The sequence below is a fragment of the Trachurus trachurus genome (genome assembly GCF_905171665.1).
Source record: "Trachurus trachurus genome assembly, chromosome: 4".
NCBI classification, from domain to species: domain Eukaryota; kingdom Metazoa; phylum Chordata; class Actinopteri; order Carangiformes; family Carangidae; genus Trachurus; species Trachurus trachurus.
In genome coordinates, this window is record NC_139898.1 from 19,884,921 (window position 1) to 19,904,274 (window position 19,354).

General features: G+C 42.2%; 1 protein-coding gene across 1 annotated transcript in view; it reads left to right on the top strand.

Annotated features, from left to right (window-relative positions):
* rnf13 (ring finger protein 13) overlaps nt 1-19,354 on the top strand; it is a 42,264-nt gene that overhangs the window by 18,211 nt on the left and 4,699 nt on the right. Inside the window, exons 5-8 of the mRNA XM_083970491.1 lie at nt 13,325-13,412; nt 14,588-14,678; nt 15,735-15,840; nt 16,073-16,166. Of these exons, the coding sequence (XP_083826617.1) occupies nt 13,325-13,412; nt 14,588-14,678; nt 15,735-15,840; nt 16,073-16,166 (379 nt within the window). The remainder of the gene's footprint in view (nt 1-13,324; nt 13,413-14,587; nt 14,679-15,734; nt 15,841-16,072; nt 16,167-19,354) is intronic.

Sequence of the window (19,354 nt, forward strand, 5' to 3'; positions counted from 1 at the left end):
GGGGGAGGGGGGGTGGACAGGAAACTCAATACCCTTTTCCTCCCCTCTCCCTCCCATGGCGCTCTCCCCACGCCTCTCTACTTTCCTTGCAAGATTCTTTGCAGTCTGTCCGTCCCACCAAACCTCCAGTAACGCAGACAGACACAGAGGTCTATATACATTGAGACATAATGTTCTAGTTATGTAACAGGTTCTGGGATATGCCAAGTGCTGTGTTACCACATTGTTCTCTCCGCTCTTACTTGCTGTTTTCAGCTCAGTCTTTCTCTGCTGCCCTCTATCTGCCATTGTTTTCGTTCATACTCTTCCTGTCTTTGCTGCACACTTCTTCCATTCATTCAAAAGTGATAAAAGGTGCATGGGGTTGAGTTTAGAAGCCCAGTAATGAATGTGTCTCGATTATGTGGAAGTCTACGTTAACTTAATACTAAATATTTACAGAGGTGAGCTGGTAGGAAAAATACATCTAATCCAAGTCTATTGAGATACATACTCAAGTTTATTAGGTGCACCCACTAAAACCAATGCAATCCAAAACAGCAGCCCTGCTTTAAACTGTAGTTTAATGACAGCTTTAATGTTCAGTTTTTATTATTAAAAAACGAACGAAAAGATCTGCAGATCCGTTTTTTGCCTATAGTTTTTTTAGTTCCAGCACCCTATTATACGGTTGTATATGTGCGTGTCACTCATCTTTTTTTCCAGAGTTTTTATTGTTTTATTGTGCAAAATAATACACGCACTTGTTGCAATATAAAGCAATATAATTAAACAGCATGACAAAAACACCACATAGTTGAATCAGCACCTCAGCAAAAATCTAATTATCACATGACTGTTGGGTTAAACCATGTCAGTTTTAGTTAGGCGTAGCTACTTAATAAATTGGTAAGTTGAGTGTAATTTGTTGATTTAAAATGAATCAACGCAAGCAGCCACTACAACTGAAACTCACATGGTAATGTGAAGTACAAACATCCTGCTATTACAGCAGCAAAAGTAGAGTCATGAAGTCATCAAAGTCGCTCAGCAAATATCCGTTATTCAGCGTTTGCGTATTGTGTAAAAATGCCCAGTGGCTGGTAGAGGTGATAGAGCTTTTTTTGTCTGGTGGAAAATTTCCCATCTCAGATGTAGGTCACGCCACGAGGGAGTCCAAAAGTTGTCTGGCAAAGGGCGGTTCAGACTAAACGTCTAGTCTGGTGTAAATGCTCTTTCTCCTGTCAGGAAGCTGTGAACTCCAGTTGACAGGGCACGGATCAGACACCATAACACTAAACAATTATCCCATTCAAAAACATTTACCAGAAAAGTATATTGTGAGACTGCCAGTACAAGAAGAAATTGCATGTGACGACATTAGTTTGTCCTAAAACGTGCACAGACAAGTTGATAATTGAGCCGTAAATGTAAATGTTTCCCTCAGGGCATATCGCTTCTTAGAAATCTGATGTAAGGGGTCCCAATCCAATATTTTCGCTTACGTCATTAGTTGATTTAGAAATGCAATTCACATTTTAATGACATTGTGTGGGGGAAATAGGCAAACCTCAGTGTATGTGAATTTTGTAGTTGTGTGGAAATGACCCGTTTTTGATTGGAAATAAGACACAGAAAGCAAAATATGACACCTGTGGTGACGTATCCACCAGTCCACGCTGCGTAGTGCCACTGATTCTTAACCAGAAAGATAAGGGTGCATCAGCTCGTCTTGAGATGTGGCCATGCAAGGTTTTTTTTTTTTTTTGTCTCTAGTTAATGACGGATCATGATGAGTTGTCAGTGGTTGGGAGTAAAAATGTGCCCAGTCATAAAATCCAACCATTGTGTCTTTTTGCCTCCATCAGCCTGAGCTGAGGTTGGTCAGCGTTTGCTCTGGAGGCCGGTAATTTCCCATCTAACCTTGCTTACCACCTTTGCCTCACAGTAAACGCATTTCATCTTGCAGCGTTTTTGTACTGCAGTGACCTCACAGCCCTCAAACTACACACACACACACACACACACACACACACACACACACACACACACACACACACACACACACACACACACACAGGCCTCAGTCTTTATTCAAACAATGATCTAGCTTCCTGCACACGCTCACTCAGTCTTATGACCGGGTATGACTATGGCTGACTGGATGTATGACTAGCTCGTGTGTGTGTGACAGAGAGAGAGAGAGGGCAATGGTAGTCATATCTCATGTGGCTTTGCCGTTTTTTAGAGCTGTTGTGGCAACAAACAGCTCAGCTTGTTCCATTTGGCCTATAGGGTAGGGGACACACGCAAAGACATGCAGTTGTGGGTTGTATTTATGCAGCGCTCTTTAAAGAGAGAGTCACAAGGTGCTTCAAAGCTAAGAAAAAAAATCATGATAAAAAGCTTGTGAACGAATATTAAAATCAAGAGCGAGACGAAATTGGTACAAGGAAGCATCAGGGAAGTGTGTTAAAGTTATCTTTATAGCACCTTTAGTGCAAATATAGTTTCCCTCATCCACAGAACTGTGTTGCATGAATTGCCGTTAGTCCTGTGTTATCTGTGTACTCGGATCCTCCCTGCAGTTTGCAGTTTTATTGAACTTATCTAATCAGCTGTCTGGACCTTGAAACTAAAACCCAGCTCTCCTCTGCAATGCATTCCTCTGAAACACAGGAGAGAGAGGGAGAGAGAGAGAGAGGAGAGAAGAGGGGAAATGAATGAGAAAAAGGGGGAGGGAGAGAATAAAAGCAGGAGGGTAGAAATATCAGGGAAGGGGCTGGGCAGGATCCTGGAGAAGTTGGCAGTTAGGGTGATATAACAAGGGGAACGAGGGCAGAGCGAAGGAGGTGGTTAAATTTAGAGTAGAAGAAGGTAGGGAGGAGGAAGAGGAAAAGTAGGAGGGGAGATGAAGGAGGAAGGGGGGTAGAAGAACGATTGTGGGGTGGGGGGTTGTGAATGGGAAGATGTGGGGAGCAAAAAGTAACGGGAGTGAAACTGTCCAGGGAGAAGATGAGGACGTGGTTATAAGCTCTGTCCAAACAGAGAAGGCTTACCTGTGTCTGAGACAGTTTGGGAAAACATTGGTCCAAACTGTCTTACATACTAAAACAAACCCTTAGGAGCTCCTTGTGTGTTGATTTTATTTTTTTCATTAAGCCTGAAAAGTTAAATTTTTGCGCAGATTTAATAGATTTGACACGTCCGGTTGAAGGTCTGGAGAGAAGGAGGAATAAAAAATGGAGAAACACCAACACTGACAACAGTATAATCAATAAAATACCATAATAACAAGCAGTAGTGGTCTAAAAGAGAAATATAATCATCTGTAGCAAGTATAATGTATAATACAATACCACAGCTCCCCTGTCTATCACAGCAAATAGTTAATTGCAGAAAAGATTTTAAATTGATCCTGTGTTTTATTATTGAGGTCATAGTTAAACTGGTTCTGTACTGTACAATCCTGAGGGAGGCAGATTAGTAGAAACGTGTTAAAATTTAGTCCAGTGCAACACTGTCGTCAGCTAATGTGTGACCTGTAAACAAGCAGACGTCAGGGTACAATAGTTGTAGAGTGTAGAGTGCATTAGATTGCACAGGGGAACCTATTAAAGTGGTCACTGAGGGTGTGCTTTAAATATTAATTAAATACTCTGTAGGCAACTGGGTGAATGATAAAATATATTTTTCCAAAGAACTTTAGTAATATCTGTGAACAACGTTCTTAAATACTGATTTCCCAAAACTATTCTCTGCTGCTGTGATGTCCAGTGTGGTCAGAACTAACGCCGAGTCATGAAACCTGTGGCTGGTCTCTCAACCTGATGACATGAACCCGGCCCAAAATTGGTTTTTGGTCTTTGGTCAGTCGTTGGTCACTCTCTGGTTTCTCAGGACAGAGTGGGACAGCAGTGAAGACCTCTAAATGGGGAAAAGAAAAAAATAAATAGATGAGGTGGTCAGGCCAGAGAATAGGAATGGATTTTACTTGCCTGTTTAGTTTCAGCCTTTGTTTCTTCGCTCGCTTGCCAGCTTGTAAAATCTCATTAAACCTGTTAATACTCTTAAAACTGAGAAAAAAGACATTGTGTTTGCTGATTCTGTACTTGTATCCGATCTGGTGCTTTGTGTGAGAAAGGTGCGCTTGTGTGTTGCTCGGACTCATTTACAAAAAGCTGAGGTCAAGTCGGCTCTATGCAAATGCTGACCAGCGCCTGCAACAGGCTCCACGCTGGTCATTTTTACAGCCAGAGCTTCATGGGACAGGAGGAGGGTGGCCCTAAAAATAGGTGGGAAAACGGATGAAAGAGGAACAAAGCAAAGGCCTTGAGTTAGAGACAGAAGAAAATGACAGGAAGCAGGAAAAGAGATGAATGTGTGAGGGAGAAGATGTCAGTGGTGTAAGAGGAAGGATAGGAGGGGGAGAGAAAAAAAAGAGCAGAGGAAGGGAAGACGAGTGGATGTGTCGGAGCTGCAGCACTGCATGAGGAGGCTGTGCAGTGTTGGCAGCATACGCACAGGAGTGAAGGTGCAGTCAGTATTGACAAATGCTCTCTCACACCCACACACACACACACACACACACACACACACACACACACACACAGTGGTGATGCAGCAGTAATTAGTGATTCTGTTAGCAGCCTCCGTCCACACCAGCACTCTCACAGACCCAATAAAGGAGAAGAAGATGTAACCAGTTTGTGCAGCAGTATTTTTGTGAAGCACTTTGTGACTCTGTGCTGCGAAAAGTGCTATATAAATAAAGAATTATTATTATTATTATTATTATTATTATTATTATTATTATTATTATTATTATTATTATTATTATTATTATTATTTTATGTTGCACTCCAGAAATAATCATTAATCACATTTTTTTTTCATGATCCACGACACAGCGTTCTTCCCTGCATGATATTGTTGTCTAACTGTTGTTTTTCTGGTCATTTAACTGTTACACCTTCTTTCTTGAATGAGTGCTCACTGATTGGAGATTACGGTTGGTGTGAAGACTGAGGAATGAGCCATTGTGCGATAATTAGAAATCTTGTATGTATTGGCAACAGAACCTTAAACCATGGCCGGATGTGATTGATGGATAAAAAGGCTTAAACCTATAAATGTAGTTAATGGGGCGGCTCAGGACGGTTCAGGCTGGATTTTTGGGGAGCTTGATAAAAGCTCAAACACTGATTGATTACCTCTCATCCCTGTTAACCATGAAGAGACTGAAGCCTCTCAAGGTTAATATACAAGTCCTTTTTTCATCTATGCTATAGTTTGAAATGAGTTGTGTGCTCCAGTATTTGGGCTCAGTTGTTTGAACTGTTTGTATCCTGTCCTACTGTGAGAGGCCCGAAACTCAAGAGTCTCTGTTTCACTTAAATAATCATTTGATGCATCTTTTTATACTACTTTTGTGATTTGACTTTTTTTTGATGATCTAATTTTGCAACTTTAGAGGTCTGTTGCTGCTCTTTTTTGGGGTTCAAACAGTTAAATCCAGCACCAGTGAGCACGGCAGCTCCAGGTGGCATCGTTTACACACTCCAGCCAACTGTGACCGATGCAAGTCAGTCACACACGCAAAACGACTTGCAGTTTCTTTTTTTCTTCCCATTTTTACAGTAGTGTCGAAATGTGTTTTTCTTTTCTCAGCTGCACCGTCTGTCACTTTCTCACAGTCCCACACATTAAAATGAAGCTGCTTGGAACTGACACACAAACCAGCGCTTGTTGGCCTCCAGGCAGCTTCGACCTTCTCGCCGAAGGGCTTGTAAACATTCAAATCCCTTGATGAACTTGGTAAACAAGTTTAGCAGGCTTGTTTGGACTAACTTTCACTCCTGCTCACCTCTGCTTCCTCACTTTGATGTGGCTTGAACATAACCATTAAACAACTGAACAAAAGACAAAATTAGAAACAGTTTTGATAAGTACAGTAATGATGTGACTAATTAATGAAGCAAAAATACCAAATACTTGTTGATCCAATTTCCTGTGAAGATTTGCAGCTGGATTTGTGTCATTGCAAATTCAACATCTCAACATTTTGGACTGTTTGGTAAAACTGGCAGTTCTGAGAAATATTTGTGAGGATTATCCGTTAATTGCTTCTTTTCAGCCAATCACATTTCTAAAGGGCCAGTAATGAGAACATTTAAAGAGGAACTATGCAGGATTTTTATCTTAACTATGCACATTTTTTACCTTAATTAAACAACTTCGGAGTAATTGTGATGGTTAAATAAATGACTTGCCAGGTTGGTTTTTAGGCCAAGAGACGCCTTCCGCGTAGCGTCTCTTGGCCTAAAAACCAACCTGGCAAGATCAGTGCCACCGACCCGGTGTCCCAGATCTCGACTCGGCAGCACTGCAACACAAACGTGCCCCATAACACGTAATCTCTTGTTTATGACAGATAAACTTACACAAATAAGTTAAACAGGTGAAGGAATGGTTCGATGAGATTGCTTCCTACGAACGACTTGGTTATAGGTTGCAAGACAAGGAAGAGTTATACATGAAAATATAAGCCCTTATACCGCAGCATCTTGATACAATGGTGGGTTGCAGCCCTACTGTTAACTCCTGTCACCAGTCTGCATTTGTATGTACAGTATATATTTGTATAGGTGTAGGCGTATGTATACTGTCTCTATTGGACTCCCTCTGTGCGTTTGTTTGTCTTTGTTTTTTTTGTAGAGGCTCTGTTTAGGCTTGGTTTAGACTTGTGGTATGGTGTATGTATGTCTTTTCTTGTTGAAAACTAATAAAAAGTGAATTAGAAAAAAAAAAACTACACAAATATACACATCGTTACATCGTATAAGATGTCTAACGTTATCCACCACTGTATTGATTGCTTTCTCGCCAGCTTTGTTGTAAACAAATGCACATGGCCGGGAGGAGGGTTAGCAAAACAGTGGAAAAGCGACCAAACTTGCATAGTTCCCCTTTAAATGCTTCATTTTTAAATTAGCTTCAGATGGCACTGAATAATCACTAAATGGCTGATGAGATTGGTCACTTTTGGTCTTAGTTCAGTGTAAATGGATGATTTTACTGAGGGCTCAGTGTTCTTTGCCTCCTGATAAAAGCTTCAGGATCTTGTTAATTTCACTCATGTGACTTTAAAACCAACAACCAATTAAGCAAAGTCCAGTCTGCCTTCTAAAAACCCATAATTGGTCAGTTTGATGAACAAACCCGACAGCGCCTGTGCTGCAGGCCAAGTCAGAATTTGGTTTGCACACAGCAGGGTACCATGGAGAGAAAACAAGCATCAGATGCTTATTTATTTATTTTACTTTGTTATGAATCCATGGCCCGATTATACAAAAAAGGGAAAAATAATGTGGACTTTGAAAAATGGAGGAAAATAACAAAAACAAAACACAGAGCTAGTAGTCTTTGGAGCCAAGTCATGCTGTCACATGACACAAAAGACGTCAGGACACCCTTGAGAGGCACTTAACCTCTAGTTTTTTTTAGTGTAGCTGCACAATAGCAACCCAGGATTTTAACCCATAAATAACAAAGTACAGAGAAACACAATGTTGCTTTGTCAACTTTTCTTGGTGGAATAAAATGTGTAAATTTAAATTGTACTTTCCCCCTTCCACACAACAACATTTAAATCAAGAAAGGTTTATAGAGCGATGTGATAGTGAAGGAGAAAAGCAGGATTTTTATGTGTGGTCCCACTGGGATTACAGCAGTTAAGTGGTTTAATGAAAGCTGTTAAATTGACATGAAAGACAGTGCTACAGCTCACCACAATGGTCTGCAGATGGTGGAAGAGCAACCAAGAAATCCTCCCATGGTGATGCCGCATCGTGTGTGTGTGTGTGTGTGCCTTTGTATGTGTTTCTAGTCACACAGGGTTTTGCATAATTGATGTTTTTATTTCTAGAGGTTTCATATCTCATTTTCCCCTTTTCTCTTTCTCTCATTTTCTGCCTCACACTCTCTATCTCGCTCTCTCACTCTCCTGCTTCCTCCTTCTTTGCAGTCTCAGGAATGCACTGAATGTCCTTATCTTTGCCCATGCAAACACAAGGGTGAGCCAGTAGCAGAGGTTGAATTCCTGTGCAGATCCCAGGCAGACAGACCATACCACACACTGGCATCTAGGCAGCCTGCAGCCAAAATGGCTCCTCACGTTTACTGTAACCCCCCCCCCCCCCCCAAAAAAAAAGACACTGAACCAAACTGCAGACAAGTTATTGTGCCGGGAGTGAATACCAGTCACAGTGGCAGAACTGATGACATCTACATTTGATTAGATGCTATGTAGATTTGAACTTAAAGGGAGTCAAGTGTGACCTCGGAAGTGGTTATTTGGCACAAGACAACCTGACTGATCCACTAATGAGCCAGAGCCACTGGACAAAATCTGGAGGTGTTGGAGCACGTTTTGTCAGTGTTGTCTCTTTTTTATTTATGTATTTTATTTTATCTTCTTCTCAATTATGGTATTCTCTAATATGAAGCACCTGCAAGTAATGGCAACGATTAAGGTCCCATAACCTTTTCTTATTCCTGTTTAGGCCTTTTTAGCTCTTTTTTCCCAGTGAACATGAAGACAGGAAGTGAAGGTCTAGTGATGGTTGAAGCTGGTTGTTGTGGTTATATGGCATGTTACTATTCAGCTACCGCAAAGTACTTAATACAATTCTTTTTTTTTTGCACTGACTGTGTCTTCAGGTCCTTTTTTGTTGTTATTGTTATTTATTTTTAATGTTATATGTGCTATGTGTTTTATTTAATGATATTTCATTTCCCCTCATGTTTTTTTTTTTTACATGCTGTGGCAATGACAAAGCGTCCTTGAAGTTAATTTACCTTAAAGCATGATCATACCTTAAGCTTAAACATTAACCACAGCTTTGTCACAACATAAAACAGATTAAAGGGACAACGAGGAGTTTTGGAAAGCGAAGTGTTTTCACACTACATTTCCCATGAGCCTCCGCGTGCACGGTGAAATTCTTGGAAAGCGAAAACATTTGCCAAGAATGTTTTCATTTATCAAGAATGAAAGTCGGAGGTTCGAAGACGATCAGATGCCGTCGTAGTTCCGACCATAAACGGCGATTCGGCGGCGTTATTCGCATGACCTGCCGGGCAGCGTCCGGGAAACCAAAAGTAGGAAATGCTGAGCGAGTCGACCACTAAATAATAATAACAAAATAACTATAAAGACAAAATGATATATTTATCGAAAATGGACCCATTAACAAGTGTGGGTAATGTAGATTCATTCACATTAATATGAGATTCATTTATAACCAAAGGGCAAACTCCCCATTAACTATATTAAAGCAGAAGTGAGTGATCCGGTCGTTTTCGCTAATGCTGCGTTCCAGGCAGGCTTTTGAAATCGTAAATTACAGCTTCAAGTCACAACTTACGACTTTGTAGCGTTCCAGGCAACCCACTCGTGTTTTTCCGACCTGTTTTACCGGTGAAAGTCACTATAACGGCCACTCGTAACTTCCGACCGGTGAACTCGTACCAGATCAAACTGGTACCACTTCACGGTCGGAAAAATACGAGTTTCCTTGAACGCACCATAACAGTCCTCGTCGCTGCGTCACCACATTCACGGCGTTCCTTGGCTGCACACACAGCCCTGCATGCCGTTCTCTCTCCTCATTGGATAAAAACTGTAGGATACGATAAATGTTTTCTCTTCGGCTCAGAGCAGAGCAGAGGGACTGAGAGACCCGTGTTTCAGTCCAAACACTCTATGTAAGTGATTGCTGTCGGAAGATATAACTATTTAAGACTTATATTAACACAAATATATCACTCACTTCTGCTTTAATGTTGTTACATGATACAGTAAAACAAATGGCTGACAGTGAGACTCAATCAAACATTGCTGCCGGCTTTATTGCGGAGGAGTTGGTTTAAAAAAAAAGAAAAAAAAAAAAGGACCAACATCTGTCGAACTGATCAAATTAACCTGAAGGCAAACTGAGCTGAGAAGCAGCGTCACACAACAAAGGCCTCACACACCGCCGACTAATCGCTGTACACACCACAAGATGATACACGTCAGGATTTGTGTAGTTCAGCACAAATGACAGATTGATTTTATAGATTAAGATTCCATGTCAATCAGCACATCGCAAAGTTGGGAAAGAGAAAAAAGGATTATCCTCGCCTTGGTTGATTGCTCTGTTATTATCATTAGCGGTTGTTTCATTCATTAGGAGATAAGCGTCATGAAATGAAACGGAAGTCACACTCACCTTGCTCGCTTTCCTTTCTCAGAACACACACACACACACACACACCCAGATGCAGTATTTCCAGTGTGTTACTTACCCAGACGACTGGCCCGAAGACACACACAGCAGCCATTGATACCTCCGCACAATACACCCTCACAGGCAAACACATGGGATCACAATGCTGTTGCTTGCCATACACGCTGGTTCACGTATGCCTTTGCATAAAATTACAATGACAAGCGATGGACAAAAGACTGAGCTGTTCACTGTTAAGCGTCCATGCAGTGCAACAATACACACTCACCCCTCACAGGTCTAAATGGATTTTCTTGCATCACAGCAGAGGACAATGCTCGTATAAAAAAAAGGCCTGGGCCTGAGGACAGGGCTAACACACACACACACACACACTCAACACTGATTAAGATTATTCAACAGAGCAGATGACTTTCTTATATTTAAGAGTGTGACCCGGACTAAACTGATATTTTTCTCTTTACATGGCACCGCCTGGCTGCACATCGCAGTTTCACTCTTCACTGTTGTGGGTCGGGTGTTCATTTAACTCAAGAGCGCAGCACATGCTCCGACTGATAATTAACGGCAGTATTTCCTCTGTGGCTTCAGGTAGAAAACCACTCTTGAGTTCTCTTATCAAGCCGAGTGTGTCAATCTGTTATATTCAGTCTTTTCTCCGTTATCCAGACTCGTGGTCTGAGGATTGAGAAGTTCCTTCAGGCACATTTGTGTGACACTGGGCTGTTAAAGTAAAACTTACTTGACCAAATGTTGGTAGGACAGATACTTTACTGTGTCCTCATTGGTTTGGGCAAAATATCCAACCAACCCCATCCCAAATGGAAAGTGGCTACCATGAACAAAATGTCAGACTGAGCTCTGAAGTAAAACAAAGTGGCCTATTCAGACTGAATATGAGGATGACTCTGTCCCACTTTGGTCCTATAGTTCCCCAGAAATATGAGATGCATCACACATAGCTTTATGTTTTCTTCTAATTTCATCAAACTAAAGCCCAGAAGTGTTAAAAACATTGTTCTGTGGATGCTGTCAGAGGCTAAATCCATTATTTCTCCACCACACTGGATGATATTATTTTAAATTGGCTGATATTACACTGGAGGAATGTGGTTTTTCTTTAGCAGTGGCAGTGTTGCTGTTGCTCACAGAGCAGCATCACTTAACAAATACAAAGGAAAGACAAGGAGGAAGAAGGAGGAATGTGCCTTTTGTGACGTTTACCTGATTTAATGCAAATAGTTTTTTCCCCCCTCCACTCGAGAGGAAACATTTACCGTCCCAGCTTCATCTCCGTGTGTCCGTGTGAGAGCGCATAATGGTTCATTCCAGGATTATATTGTCACATCCTATTTCCTCCACCACATCTGCTGTGAGCTGTCAGCCACAACAATGACTATACAGGATATATACTGTGTCAGCGCCACAAAAACAGCCACACACATGGAAGAGCTTCATTATTATCAGCTTCCCCATACATCCATGATGCAGCAGCACACCTGACCCTCAGCTGCTGGAAAGTTTCTCTCTCTTTTTTTTCCTTTTTTTTACTATTTGTTTAATGTTTCCAGCAAGTTGTAAAAGTGTAATGATCCCATGGACAAGATTCAACATCATATATTTCAAAAAACAGGAAGGCAGCCAAATTTAAAAAAAGATGTGTTTGGTCCCCCAGAATTTTTCAACTGTGTTCATTTCTGGTGGAGATAGCTGTCATACTGCATTTATATAATCACTGTCACATTTATAACACAACTTTAAATTTATATTTTTCGGCTGCAAGCTGAGTGAAAACCCAGAGTTTTTTAACAGTCGGTATACATGACAGACTGTCCAAAAAAACTCAACCCAGACTTTTGAAAAATCCTCATCCTCATTTTAAGAATTCAAATATATAGATCGTGTCAGATTTTGAAAAGCTGCCTTTTAAAGGATAACAGCTGCACTGTCCCTCAAACACACACACACACACACGGTAAACAGGTTACGCTCAGGACGCTGCAGCATCTGTTTTTGTGCTGAAGTGAGAGCTTCACTTTTTTTCTGAAGAGGTTTGGAGAGACACATGTTTGATTAATGTGTGTGAGTCTGTGGACATGGTGGCACACTAATGCAGTAGTTAAGACACTTAACACACAGGCAGCTACACAAAGGGAAACTATCTGAGCTAGTCCTGGTCATGAGAGAGACAGAGCTACAAACTTTAAAAAAAAAGAAAAAGAAAATAGCTTTCAAACTGGAATAAATTGATATAGTGATGAATAATGATTTTATTGCTTTCTGTTATCGTTTTTTCTTGGTGGAGAGGTCGTTTTTTGCATTTGCATCACAAGTTGTGCCTTGACTCGTTCTCAGTGTTTTGTTTAAGGTAACACAAAAGAGGTTTATGGGAATGAAATTAAAACCTGTGACCTTTTCAAAATAAAATAAGAAATGCAGCACATCGCAACAAGAACAGGTGCTGGTAGGCAAAGTCATCGAGGTGAAAGTGTGAGATGTTTTTGGATCTGATATCAACATTTGTCATACATTCCTACAATAGTGCAGCCTTTCTACCGTCTCGCTGGCTCTGCCACTAAAACTCAACCGTGTAGATTTCTCCTTTAGCCTCAGTTTCCCTTTGCTTCATCAAACGCTTCCTGCTTTGGATCTACAGTTGCAGCTCAGTCAGGTTGGACAAGCAGTTTGTGTTTATCACGGAGGATCGGGCTGGCTGGCCGTTAAAATGCAAACATCTTTCGTTTTGCAAACATTTCCTGGGAAACTGATCATAAACATGTTGTCGAGTGAGACCAGTGGAGCCGCTGTGTCCCGCTATCTGTGGTCTCTTGCCGTCCTCTCAGACTGCTATTGTAATTAAGATGCCGACAAACAAAATTCAGCTGCGTTCACTGCCCCGATGAGGATTCAGTCCACAAAGCCAGGTCATAAATTATTTCATATCAGCAGCAGCGTCCTTAAACTGGAAGCAGTACAGTCTTAAAGCTGTTGTTGGTGAATAGGCTTCACCTTTTTAAGATTGTACATGACGTCAGTGTTTTTTGTCTCCTCAGGTCCTCAATGCCCAGAAAGCGGGGTACAAGGCAGCCATTGTTCACAATGTGGACTCCGATGAGTTAATCAGCATGGGATCCAACGATCGTAAGTTAGCAGCTCCTCCTCTGGGTGCCAACACAGAAGCATTTAGCATCTTACATAGCTGCCTGTTCACGCAGCTCTCTGTTGACAGAGGATGTACCTTTTTTTGTTCTCATCTGTGAGCCTGAAGAAAAACACAGCAGCCTCCCAGGCAGAAACCCATTTAATGTCCCAAGATATGCTCAGGGAAGGATGTGATCAAGGCAGTTTCTCCCGATGACTCTATATTGTCCTCGCTCTATCCATTTCGTGACATGATATTGTTTAGGAGGCTTCAGTGAAGCCTTGCCTACTATGTCAGTCCCCCTTTTCTTACTTGAGGGGCTGCAGCAGAGTCATGAATTATCCAGGAGGCTTCATGACCTCATTATTGTTTTCCAAGGAGTAAATCTCACAAACAAAAGAGGTTTTATACTCTGAGCAAGTTGCAAGTTGTTTAGATATTTCACCATGTCACTTTAAGTGTCCGTAAGTTTTAGCCAAAGTGTTTGTTGTTGGAAACTGAACCACCCTCCCCACAACCTTTACTAATGTTGTGTTAATGTTTTTTTCTGTATTACCCGAGCCAGACAGTCCCAACGTGTGCTGCCCTTTCACACAGAGAACTAGTTGGTCACTCGTTTTTGGTACAGGTTTTACAGACATGCTCTCCCTGGGACCGCAGAATATTTGTGGTTTTGAGATGCACATTTATTTTTTGAACTTGGAAAAAGCAGCTAACACCAGCCAACTTTCTCTAGTGTTCAACCTGGGCCTGCAACAAATGACCAACACACTTTCCAAAGCCCCAGTCTAAATATTTATATAGATTTCTTTGTCTGACCAGCAGTCCAAAATGCAAAAATCTTGCAGACTTACACTTCAGAATCTGGGACTACGGTAGATGGTTTTTGCTTCAAACTATTGTTAAGCCATTATTAAAAGATATATTTTGACAATCTATCTCATGATCTTCATGTCCAAAATAATGAAAGCTGTACTGAGTAAACTCTTAACAGCTGATGACGATTGTTGAAATGTGGTTTAAACGGTACTTAGTGGCCTGTGAGGAAAGTTTGATAACATTAATTTTTCATTTATTCACAATATGCTTCAACATCATCACTGGAGCTGAGTGAGTATTGATATCCAGTCGTGTGATATTCTGCACGGGTAATTTTGTGCCTTTCTGTGTGCAGTGGACGTTATGAAGCAGATCGATATTCCCTCTGTGTTTGTGAGCGAGGTGACTGCCAACTCTCTGAAAGAGGACTACACATATGACAAGGGGTAAGTCTAAACCGAAATCTCATTTTTCTACCCATCAGTATAAATAGAAACAGTTTCCTCTGCGGCTCCTCTCACTCTCCCCTTTAACGACTCTCAGTTCAAACACCATAAAGAGACGACTGCTGCCTTTTATTCCGCTAGCTCACTCACAGCTGTCTGTTTTCTCCATTCTCTGCTCTCTAGCCATGAGTTTATTCTAATATTATTGTATAATGTCACTACACTGCAATATATCAATGCAGAGGATTTGTCATCTCATGTGTTGTCACTGCTGCTGAGGTGATAATCCAGTAATGAAATGTCTCAGCCTGTCAGAGGAGCCCAGAGAGTCATAGCATTCAACTCCAATTTCTCCACTTTCAAATCAGCTGGTGTCATGTCAGATACCATCCAAATACAAGAGCGTTATTCCCAACTTCTTTGCAGTCAGAGGAATGAACACCAAACATGGTATTGGCAGAGTTTTGTCAGTCTGGACCAAATTAGCTTTTACAAATTTGACTGGAGCAGAGATACGCTGTACAGGGAGTTGTGTGAACAGAAGCAGAGCCCATATCCCTTTAATTAACTATGTGAAAAGTCATTCTGCTGATAGAGGAACCTTTGTGTGAACAACGCTAGAGGGAATATCTTAAGGGGATTGTGTTTTTTTTTTTTTTCTTCCTTATTTTAGAAGACATGAATGAACAGGAATGGCCACCAGAAACAAATATAGTGCCAAAGGAAAGTGTGTTAATGCTGGATGGAGTTGACATTTAAATGGATATTAGATTAGTCTCTGTGGACAATTTTAAGTGTCTATAACACATATCTTTCTGGTGGCCCCCATGCACGGCAAGACATAGTTCTTCTCGTCTTCCGACTCTGGACTGTCTACCTCACACAACCCCTCATCGGAAAACCCAAACCATCCCTCTAAGTGCGGCAGCCCACAATGAGAAAATGCTGCTTTTATTCAACTTAATGACTTTATTATATCTGCCACTGCCAAAGCTTAATGCTTCTGATATGTCCCTCACCTGACAACGGCTCTGTGCGGTTTTTTTTTTTTCTAAGGGGACACGTGGTTCTCATGCCGGACTTCAGCCTGCCTCTGGAATACTACCTGATACCCTTCCTCATCATTGTGGGAATCTGCCTCATCCTCATTGTCGTCTTCATGGTTGGTGCATTTCAGCAGTTACTTAGTTATCAGCGTCCATTAGTTCTGATTAAATTTAGCTGTGATGCAGCTTTTTTCGGGTTGGCTGAGGTGTGCAACTGCAGGGTACGAGTTCTAATTGGACTCATCACTTGGACAGTAGGTCTCTGTGTACGTGTGTCTGTCTTTTGTAAAGTGATTTGAAAGGAATTTGACAGTTTTCTCTCTTCTTTTTTTATTCTGCTATGATTAGATCACCAAGTTTGTCCAGGACCGACACAGAGCTCGGAGGAGTCGCCTGCGCAAAGATCAGCTAAAGAAACTTCCAATTCACAAGTTCAAGAAAGGTATGGAAGTAAATCGCTCTAAACTGTTCAATTTAGACTGTAACGTTTAAATCAAAGTCGTTTACAGTCTGGAATAAACATGCGGGGCCGTTTAGAGTTACAGTATATTGTGCAATGATGAGTTTAAGAGGTAAAGCTGGTTTTGTGCACATCTATAAAATCCTGGCGGGATTAAATGCTGGATGCGGAAAAGTAAACAAGTACACAATGGAAAAGTACCTGCACAGAGACGGAGCTCCCTTAACTTTTTACCTTAACTTTTTATTGGTGAAGTTTTGACTCAACAAAACTCTTCCTGAGGCAGAAAAACCAAACAAAAACATTGCCAGTAAATAGTTCATCAAATCTCATTTTGCGTGCTGGACCCTCACTCTCTACTTCACCAGGATTGTCCTGTGTTCCCGAAACCACAGATCAAAAGTCCTGTACTGTAACGGTAACCTTTGGCCTCGGAGGTTGCAGAGATGCTTTTTTTGTCCTCCTCGCCGTGCTGCTGCTTCTCACATGATTCGGCCCAGAAGAGAGATGTCATCGGGGAATTACGACACATCATTCCTCCCTCGAGCTCTGCACCTCGGAGCTAATCGGATTAATATGGACTTGATTTTTCCACAAAGCGCTCTGTGGCAGATTAGAGCTCCTCTCTGTTGAGACCGGACACATGACTGATAGTGTGGAATGTAGTCTCAGTCATGCCAGAGGTTGAAAGTTAAGTGTATTTTGGTTTATCTCAAACCAAAATGTACAGTGGGAGTTGGTGTTTGTGTTTAGGGACAATAACAAAGAGCGTGTTAATAGTGTGAAGCTTTCTGGTTTGACACATTGGACTGGAAATGTTTTCTTTCAGAGTTTCACCTTTGACTTCCCCCTCTATCTTGGTACAAGGGTCACTCTGGTTATACCAGCGTTTTGCAATGCAAATTCTAGTGTGCTATGGTCAAGTCAGTCTTGTCTGTGTATTTAGAGGTTTTCTTTTTGTGTCGGCTGTGTTTCCTCCGGCTGCTGTATTTTGCAGACTGGAAAGCCTCTGACTACAATCAGCTGTGCAGAGGGAAACACCAGGGAGCTTTATAGACTACGGGTGGTGCATAATAAGTAGCCCCCTTGCAAAGCTGCTAATTGAGGGGGTTATGAGCCGAGCTGCTCCTCCCCTCCTGGCAGTGACAGATGCACATGCAACACACCAGCTAAAAGCAGTGTGTGTTGCTCAGAAGGCTGTTTTTTTTGTGTGTGTGCATGTGTGTCATGTCAGGCTCTGTGGTTCGTTCGCTCGGGTGGCTGTGCCTACGAGCAGCGCCCCACTCTGACTCAGGGTTTCCACCAGCCGCCGCTACAGTCGACCTTGGCCTCTACAGAGAGTTCAGATGTCCAGGAAACGGCCTCCGGGGCGGCGTCTGCGCTCCTGTGAGCTGAGTCAGAGCGTTCGGTGACACAGGAAGGGGGGGAGGGGGGGGGGACTCCAAATCTCCACCTAATCATCTTTTAAGCCCTGCACTCTGGAGCAATGCTAGCTTGGCAAGGAAGCGAGTGCCCTGATTTGAAGCATTGGGTGGTGGTAACAGGAGAGCCTGAGATCAGCGGGGCAGTGCCTCTGTTTGGGGCCATATTGTTAGAAATTGAGTCCTCTAATAACCAAAATATTCAATAATCAGCATATTTGTCATAGAAATGAGATAAGTATCTGGCTGCCACCAAAATAAACTAAAATTCACATTAGATACTGTTGCTAGGGGCGTGCGTGATTACAGATGCATTATGTGAGAAAAGGTGTTTCCCGATGTTCCCAGAAGGAGCTATTCAATGCTGATGTGAAGATCTTTAAAATTAAAAAAAAAAAAATCTATTAGAGAGAAATGATCTCATCTGTGCTGCTCGATGCTCAAGGCTACGTGAGACGCCACTAACACAACACGTTAGAATTTCTGACTGAACTGTCAGCGACCAAGTTGCTTTGTGGGTAATGTAGGTGAGAGAGACAAAATAAAGTGATAAAAAAAATACTGATAAGGTGATGTGCAGTGTTAAATCAGTGGAACAGTCTTCTAAGATAGTTTGGTAAAGTCTGTTAGTGCTTGATGAAACATGGAGTGGTGTGGTCATGTGGCCACAGGCTCGCTGTACATCTCTATATACAGACAGTGGTATCGCAAAGCTCATCAGATCACCAGTGGTCATTGTTTATGGCGTGCTGACTGTGATTTTTTTTTCTTCCTATAAGCCCCATGTTGTGACACATTAGGAATTTTTTTTTTTTCAGCTGTGGCATTGCTGTGGGACAGCTCAGTGCCACACAAGTCACTCGCTGCTGTTCCAGTTCCCATCCCACCAAGTTCTTCGGCAGTTTGCCTGAACTTGGGGTTCATCGGTTCGCGCGCATATGTGTGTAATATGTCTGTTTATGTGTGTGTGTGTGTGTGTGTGTGCGTGTGTGTGTAGCACAGAGTGGGAAGGATGCCTAATGGCGCCCTTGGCCTCTGGTACAGTGGATAATGCTGAGCTTGGACTCTGGGGGCTTTGAACAGATGCAGCCACAGTGAACGGGAGCACTGTGATGTTGTGTTGCTGCTTCTAAAGCTGCAGCCTTCCATGTGTTCAAAGTCCACAGCAAAGATCAGAGCCACTGGTGGAACGCTGGTGATTTTTATATTTATTTATTTATTTATTTTCTTTTAAGTCTGTTTTAGAAAACGCTGTTCAAAGAGCAGCGTGCACTGCAAAGATCCAATCAACAATCTGGCTCGTCTGATGCTGCGCCTCCAACGATGGCCGCTGAACGCCGTCTTGGAGGAATCGCGCTGAAGTTGCAGAGAGAGAGAGAGAGAGAGAGAGAGAGAGAGGTTTTCTGGCTGCGATGACAATAGTTAAAGCCGCCAAAATCAAAACATCAGAGCTTCTCATCCAAAGCCTGTAGGTGGCATCACAGGGTGCGCGCCTGTGTATCCGTCTCTGTGTCTGCGCTTGTGCTGCGTTAGTATGAATCAGGACGCCTGGAGAGTTTCTAAATGCAACATGGTGTGATGTCCCTTTTGAGCCGGTGAAGTCATTTCAGGAAGATGTTAACCAGCTGATCAGCCACACCACCGCTGCCGCTGCTGCTGCTGCTGCTGCGCTGGCAGGATGCCTTTGTGCTGATGAGTGTGTCTGCCCACCATCAACCCTCTCTGGCCGAGGAGCTGAGACCAGAGAAA